This window comes from Pollicipes pollicipes, unplaced genomic scaffold (assembly GCF_011947565.3).
Source record: "Pollicipes pollicipes isolate AB1234 unplaced genomic scaffold, Ppol_2.1 Scaffold_7261;HRSCAF=8764_pilon_pilon_pilon, whole genome shotgun sequence".
Taxonomy (NCBI): domain Eukaryota; kingdom Metazoa; phylum Arthropoda; class Thecostraca; order Pollicipedomorpha; family Pollicipedidae; genus Pollicipes; species Pollicipes pollicipes.
This window is the reverse complement of record NW_023597054.1, coordinates 36,663,626-36,671,667: the sequence shown is the minus strand read 5'-3', so window position 1 is coordinate 36,671,667 and position 8,042 is coordinate 36,663,626. Positions and strand designations below refer to the sequence as shown.

General features: G+C 55.6%; 1 protein-coding gene across 1 annotated transcript; it reads left to right on the top strand.

The window, feature by feature from the left end:
- The first annotated feature begins 5,902 nt into the window (after positions 1 to 5,902).
- On the top strand, positions 5,903 to 7,804 carry LOC119113020 (uncharacterized). The gene is made up of 3 exons (XM_037237336.1): positions 5,903 to 6,408; positions 6,845 to 7,029; positions 7,270 to 7,804. The coding sequence occupies exons 1-3, from the start codon at positions 6,282 to 6,284 to the stop codon at positions 7,639 to 7,641; spliced, it is 684 nt and encodes a 227-aa protein (XP_037093231.1). The 5' UTR covers positions 5,903 to 6,281; the 3' UTR covers positions 7,642 to 7,804.
- Positions 7,805 to 8,042: the final 238 nt, after the last annotated feature.

Here is an 8,042-nt window from a genome sequence, read left to right as displayed (position 1 = left end):
CACGTGGCCTCGTGATAAATGTCACCACGGTAGCTCGATCCGTCGCTCGTGCAGCGGATCTCCAGCCCAGATCAATGCATGCGGATGGGCGAGGTGACGCCGATCAGTCGCCGCCCGCGTAACCACGGAAGACACAGAGCCAGGTCGGTGGCACGCCCGTACCCACGGACGGGACCGTGTGCGTACTCGTTTGGGTAGTGGCCCTTTAGATTACATTTGCAGAACTCCGGCTGAGCGCGCTCGGCATTGCCGTGGCGTGGCTACTGACTCGTGACTGGCACCCAGTTCATCTGCCGAGGCGGTGCACCCGACAGTGGGGCTCGGGCCACTGACTGGTGACTGGCACCCAGTTCATCCGTCGGGACGGTGCACCCGACAGAGCAGAGGCTCGGGCCACTGACTGGTGACTGGCACCCAGTTCATCTGTCGGGACGGCGGTGCACCCGACAGTGGGGCTCGGGCCAATGACTGGTGACTGACACCCAGTTCATCTGCCGAGGCGGTGCACCCGACAGGGCGGAGGCTCGGGCCAATGACTGGTGACTGACACCCAGTTCATCTGCCGAGGCGGTGCACCCGATAGAGCGGAGGCTCGGACCACTGCCTGGTGACTGGCACCCAGTTTCATCTGCCGAGGCGGTGCACCCGACAGAGCGGAGGCTCGGGCCACTGACTGGTGACTGGCACCCAGTTCATCCGTCGGGACGGTGCACCCGACAGAGCGGGGGCTCGGACCACTGACTGGTGACTGGCACCCAGTTCACCCGTCGGGACGGTGCACCCGACAGAGCGGAGGCTCGGACCACTGCCTGGTGACTGGCACGCAGTTCATCCGTCGGGACGGTGCACCCGACAGCGAGGCCCGGGACCTGTCAGTCCGACCATTTGGATGCCATAGGCTCGAGAGCTGTGCAGATACACGAAAGTGTATGGCGAGCCAAAGCTAGGTTACACCCACCTATGAAGTAGTTTATTTGCATTTCATGCGATACGAAACACTAATGGCCCTTCACATGTGGGTGATGGATTTTACACATATTGCATCCATGCCTGGTGGCATTCAGCTCCTGCGTCTGTCTAAACTACCTAGCTAACGCCACCCTGCTCTGCACACAAGCAGTCAACTGTGGCTAAACAACAGCAATCGCCCTTTCAAATATTGACATTCATAGCCCGCTTTTTGTGCGCCCATTACTATGTAAGACGTAAGTGGCTGCTCGTTTCTCACTACAGGAAATTAACAACAGCATTGCGCCACCATCTCATTGTGTTCATTGTCATGATCCACAAACAGATCAGTCGGTGTTTGGTTCTATAAGTCGGTCATGGGAGGTCGGAGTCTCGGTCACGCCCGGTGATTTCCAACAACTTGGCAGTAACGCTTTGTTTAAGAGGACATCGTGCAAACTTCTCAGCACACGTGAGGAAAACATTTATTGAGCGCAATAGTACATACTGCATGTGCCTGTAATGTAATTGCTAGTGTAATAGTGTGAATGCACTTTTTATCATTCCGTATTTATTTAACCAGCTTTCAGCGTCCCTGAGATGAAAACATTCTTCATGGTAACCAGATGACGAACCAATATAAGTGAAAGATGAAAACACCGAATGACAACCGGGTGTTTCGGGGCGATCCGTCATCGTTCATGAATAGTGACAGCAGACAGCGGAGAGCTGTCATAGCCTAACCCAATAGCACGCGCAGTCAGTCCTACACACGTGGGTCAGTCGGGGCTGCTGTTAACAACTTCCAAGAGAGCGGTGGCACTGACAGTGTGCCACCGGGAGCACTGCATCGGAGCAGCCATCTTTCGTCGTTTAATGTTATCGATAGTTGTTTTATTCCTGATGTTTACGCTTGGCTATCTCAACCCAGATGTCGCACGTGCGGTGTCTCATCGCGGTGTAATTCGATGTGCCTTACGCTCGCTTCAGCACTGTAGAGTCGTCAATTAGCATTATGTTACATTTAAATATCTGAAGGCATGCAACCAATATCTGCAGCAAAGCGGTGATATCAATAGTTGACAAAACGAACTCCAAGTTTAAGAAACAGGCCATCAGGCATCTGTTGGCGCCAGATCACTAGCTCATACCCATTTTACCATTGTCGCTTTACAGTCTTGTCGTACTACTTCGGTCCGTCTCAAAGGTGTCTGAATTACTCAAAGTCTGAAATCCTTGCACTGGCTACATTCTACAGTTCATGTTTTGCCTTTTATGACTATCTGTGATCCTGAGGTGCGTCTGGTGATGACTAATTGACAAATTGAACTAAGCTTAATAAAACCGAGCTTGAGCCCATGTCCTAAGGACCCACCGTGTCACGCACAGCCTAGGTCCTCTGGCCCCGCCGGAGCCCGGGAGAGCCCTCGTGACTCCACCCCCGCCGGGCCACTGGCACCCAGCGGGCCGCCGCCGAAGACAGATGGCTGTTGGGAAACTGGCCCCACGCGCCGACGGCCGCCCCCGCCCGGCGCCCAGGGAATCCATTAATGTGACCCAGGACCGGGTAATGATGGCCGCCCGGCTGCGGGCGAGGTTTGATTGCGCGTGATCTGCGGGTCAGTGGTGTCGACAGGTGGCGACGGCGGCACGCGAGCTGACGGTCCGAGGCCCGGCGCTCTGGCGAGCCGCTGACACCGGGCCGAGATGGCTTCACCGAGCGCCTGAGGCCGGCTGGGACCGTCGCGCCGGTCCCGCCTGGTGGAGGCCCGGCTCTCTGGCGAGCCTCTGGCACCGGACCGGGATGGTACCGCCGAGCGCCTGAGGCCCGGCTGGGACCGTCGCGCCGGTCCCGCCTGGTGGAGGCCCGGCCCTCTGGCGAGCCTCTGACACCAGACCGGGATGGTACCCACCGAGCGCCTGAGGCCGGCTGGGACCGTCGCGCCGGTCCCGTCTGGTGGAGGTCCGGCGCTCTGGCGAGCCGCTGACACCAGGCCGGGATGGTACCGCCGAGCGCCTGAGGCCCGGCTGGGACCGTCGCGCCGGTCCCGTCTGGTGGAGGTCCGGCGCTCTGGCGAGCCACTGACACCGGGCCGGGATGGCTCCACCGAGCGTCTGAGGCTCAGCTGGGACCGTCCTGTCGGTCCCGCCAGCTGATCACCGCCGGGAAACGCAGAGCTGCAGGGAGTTTGGCCGTTGAAATCATGTTGCTGCTCTCGGTCTGAACTTTCTGCGATCCGGCTGAATGTGACGTGCTCCTGTTGTGGTCAGAGGGTTTCGTCCTATTTCCCGATATCATTCGTGCTTGCGAACGGATGTCTCAGTTGACTCGACTGTTGCTTGAGCCTCACGACACGTGCTTACGCGAGACGTTGTTCAGTGCACTCGGTCAACCATACTGAGTATTCCTCATGTAGGCCACGCATGACTTAGGTAGCTATACATGCTGCTAAGGTGAATCCCATCGCTCAGCCCTCGCCCTGATAAGGAGGAAGGGGCAATGCGACCAGCCGCTAAGGTTCTTTAAGGACACCTTCCCGAAATGTCGTACAATCACACCCAAATTACGAGTAGTCCATGGGGCATCCATTGCACTTGACCTACCACCATTCTGCCTAGCTTGGGAAAGGTCATACAATTCCTGCAAATGCGGGGAAGTGTCGTACAAAAGACGGTAACTTACCACGTGCCAACTAAACAAAACCCCCTCAAACACCTGCATTGGAGAGGCAAAACGTAGCGTCCGGGAGCCTTTTGAAGCCCGTCTTATACAACGTCTCGTAATGCAATTTCTCTCCATTGGAGTTACTCGATATAATGCGGCCCGAGAAAATGTGTAAGGCATTCTGTTTCGGAAATGTTCTACTGCACGATGCTTGTGACCTGGATCGAATGTTTGCCCTACGTACATCTACTGAGGATTAGCCTTGGCTGAAATATATATATATATATGTGTGTGTGTGTGTGTGTGTGTGTGTGTGTGGTGTGTGTGTGTGTGTGTGTGTGTGTGTGTGTGTGTGTGTGTGTGTGTGTGTGTGTGTGTGTGTGTGTGTGTGTGTTGTGGACTTATTCATTTTATTATGAGCATAAGGTTATTCTCATTCTCTCTACTCTATGGCAGTCAATATACGGTACTCCTAAGGGCTGCTGGCTAATCTGGATTGTTGCGACGACCCGGTAGTTGCGAAGAGAAGTGATGAATTTAAGCCAGGAAATATGGAAGCATAGAAACGTTTTGATGAATTTCTTACTTTAGGGACGGAAAGAAACTTGCAACCGGGCATCGGTGTCTATAAAACGAATAATTATATTTCAACGTACATGAACTAACCATGCTGCTCAAACCATGATGGCGTTGGTGTGTTTGGCATCGGATGAAGATTTCTGAAGTGCAGCAAATTTAACATATCGAGGTCCCCGTTGTCAGTAGCTGTTGCTCAAAAATAATTATGTTTAACATTGGTTTCACCAAAGTAAAATACCGACCTGAGTCTGACACCTGCTACGGGTCATCGAAGCATTTCGGCTTAGCCGTCTATGCCCCGGATAGCCTTTAGCAGCGCCGTGTATTGGGCGGTAGGACGTAAGAACCCGATTTCAGGGATGCTCGTGGGGTTCGGTTAGTGTTTCTGCTGGTAAATAATCATGGTAAGTAGTTTTTCTACCTAATACTTGGCACGGATCATCGCAACCTTCCGGCTTGGCAGGCTGAGTTTCGTGCAGCGTTTGGCGTAGTACCATGTATCGGGTGTTGGAAGGTAGGAGCTGTGATGATTGATTATTTTTTACATATTTGTATCGACGATGTCTTCACAGATTCGGAGCATTTTCTTTTTTCCCTGGCTTGGTTTTCAAGTGTCATTTTTCCTTAACCTTGCGTACTCTGTTTTACTTATCGTCATGAGCACAGTCTGAAACGTCGAGCATGGGCAATATAACCAATGTTGACTTTATAGCGTTGTTCAACCATTACCTTCTGGTGTATTGAAGGTCGATAGCTCAGCATGAGAACTCCGAAGTCATAATGCCGGCAATTTAGTTGAGCAGTTGGTTTAGTAGGCAAAACGGATGCGAAAATCGGCGTTAAAGCACAAGGAATGTTTTAGGAGCGAAAAGCGAAGACGGGCTAGCTGTTACATAGCTGCTTCATCAGTGCTCAAAATTGACACAAATGTTTTGGTGGAAAATAGAACGCAGCTATTCTGCTTTCGAAGTCAGTGGGGACACGTATCTGGGCAGTACCTTGAGCTGATAACCTAGCAGCTTTAACAAATGGTTGAAACCAGTTGACTCATCCGCGTAGTCGATGACTAGCGTGATCTAGATTTTGCCTTTGTCTGCTCGGACAACGTTTCGGCTCGCGGCTCGGAATGGATCGTCATCAAACGTTCTCAGCGATCGTGAGAAGCCACAAAGGTCCTCACCAGACGATGCCAGAATGTAAAAGCACCCAATTCCCTGTCGTCGCTGAACGCGTAAGCGAGGCTTCGGCACTATCGCTCAAACCTTGGCAGGCAGACAGAGGGACGGCTCTCGCTCTCTCCCTCACGACTCGGCGAGGGCATGGGCGACACGACCGTCCTGTGATGTCGCAGCTCACCCCATACCGAGGTCACAGCGCAGTCCGGACCGTGCGCTGAGTGCTAGCACCTTCTAACAATGGTAACGCGGCAGAACAAACGGAATGGGTTGCGTCTGGCAGACGTCCTTGTCGGAAGCAGAAATGACACCTTTTTGTTTTCAAGGCAGTATGTTAACACCTCTGGATCTTAGCGGCACCTGTCTCTACCGTTTGGCATAACTTAATGTTTTCATGGTCCTGCAGTCGCACCCAGTAGGATGTAGATAATGGTATCTACCTGACGCAGCGCCGGACCTATCGGCGCGATAGCTCGGTCAGCGATTGGAGCGTCCGACGTCGGATTAGTCGCCGTCCTCTGACGTCAGAGCTTGGTCGGCGAGCTCTCGTCTCGGGTGCTGACTGCCAGCCGGGTGGCCAGGTCAGAGCCCGGGGCGGCAGACGGGTGACGCTCGTTGACCAGTGGCGGCTTACAGGAGCGGCGGGCCGTGCACTGAGTGTTGCCGGGGACCTGAGTGTCGGCGGATACCGAGCGGACCGACGCACCGCCGGCAGACAGCGATAGTGACCAGACCGCGTCACGGAACAGCTGGAGCGGTGCGCACGCTGCGGGTCACCGGGAGAGCAGCCGGCGAGGCGACCAGCGCCAGCGATCACGCCAGCTGTGAGGCTGTGCGCCTCTCACGAGTGTGGTGATCTGACGGCCGACCAGCGCGCAGCACGGGCAGCCAGGGCAGCCGCGGGGCGGCCGGGCATGGGGCGGGCAGTGCAGACCGCAGGCAGGACTGGTCGGCCGGCGGCCCGGCCGGGCTCGCGGCTGGGTTCCGTCACGAGCCTCCGACTGATGGTGACGCTGCTCGTCCTGGTCATCGCCGACACAGGTGAGCTAAACACGGCCATTGTCGTGCCTGCGCAGCCCGGCGACCAATGGGCAGCCCGGGGTTCTCCCAGGCGATCACCCGCGGAGGCGAGAGCGGCGACCGACACGCGGGACTCTGGGAGCAAGGTGATTCCTATTTGCTGCAGCCATTGTTTAGGAGAACGCGGCATGCGTTTTCGCACACTCTTTTATCAAGCGCCAGCGACTGCGGTAACCATATCAGCAGCCAGATGTCGTCATGTCAGTCAGGTTTTCAACCCAGTCTCCACAAAGGAGTCTGCGACCTTATCCACTCCACCACCTTGCACCCCGGCTGCAGCTTAGCGAGTGATAAAGTACAGCGCAAGGTAAAGGGAATTTCTTAGAAGAATGCGGGTGAGACAAAGGATCGCAAGGATGTGATCGTTTCTCTAGAGGCCGCTTGTCTGGCGTTTCAGGCCGGTGTCTCGACCTCACCAAGCTGGAGCTGGATTCACAAGGCGAGGACCCGTCTGATGTCGCGCCAGCTGCGCATGAGATGGTGGACCAGGCGTGCTCGCCCGACTCAACAAAGTGCAAATTCACGTGCACGCTGCGTGACCTAGCCGTGACTCCCATCGACAGCGATCAGTCCACCTGTCCGGTAAGAGTTCACCGTTGGCCGAACACTGCAAAAGGCTTTCCTAAAACAGAAGAATGTAGTGTTGCTGCGAGTGGTCGGTGCGTAAGTTAACAAATGTTCTGGTATTGCGTAGCAAAGTAATGCCGTTAAGACGGCTTCATGCCGTGCTGGCCTGCCAGCGTCGAGCAGTCGACTCATCACCTCTCCCGACATGCCCGCCCGACCAGCGGTGCCTCGGCTTCAATCGCCGCCGCTCTCCAGGATGCCGTCATCACGTGGACGTTCAGCGGCTCGGCCGACTCGGTGGTGCGGCTCCGTCTGGCGCCGGCCGGGTCCGGCACCCGCTTCGGTCCGGGCGAGAGCCTGACGCTGCGAGACGACGGCGGAGAGCTGGCGGCGCTGACGCAGGCCGGCGAGGCCTGGGTGGCGAGCCGCGGTGCCAGCCTCACCGCCGAGTATCGGCGCGCCGGAGATCAGGCCCAGCGCGGTCGCGTGATCATGACGCTTGTAGCCTACAACACCAGTAAGCTCGGAGGAGAGGCAGGGATGCGGAGCGAAGGAAAGGCTGGAAAGAGAATGGCAAAGTGGGAGAGGACGGTGGACGTGGGTGGACGTGCACCGAGGGACGCCTAGGATTGAAGAAGCTAATGTGTTTTCGTCATACATTCGAATATTCGTGCTTTTTACTGTACGTTGTAGAATTTGCGACTTTCGTCAGATTCTCGGCTCTTTTGGAGGCGGGCTTCCTCAAATGAGAACAGAATTTCGAACAATAACGCCTACAAAGATGACATTTTGCCGTCATGGAGTTCTTGGAGGGCCCTTGGGTGATGGTGTAGGACATTCTTGGAGGCCTTGTCATGGTCACTGGCTGTGTACCGTATAGGGTGGTCGGTACCTCTTATTAGAGCAGGAGATTAGCGGACGTTTCGTCAACAAGCCCTCCGTCATGATCCGCGGCGTTCTCCAGTCCGCCTCAGTGTGCGCAGATGCGATGTGGAGCGTCTGCTGATCCCCTGCTGTTATAATGGTCA

Excerpts from the sequence above, each read along its gene's own strand:
- LOC119113020 (XM_037237336.1), top strand. The coding sequence starts at position 6,282 with ATGGGGCGGGCAGTGCAGACCGCAGGCAGGACTGGTCGGCCGGCGGCC. Across the intron at positions 6,409-6,844 it reads CCTGGTCATCGCCGACACAG|GCCGGTGTCTCGACCTCACC; the intron begins GTGAGCTAAACA and ends CTGGCGTTTCAG. Across the intron at positions 7,030-7,269 it reads GCGATCAGTCCACCTGTCCG|GATGCCGTCATCACGTGGAC; the intron begins GTAAGAGTTCAC and ends GCCGCTCTCCAG.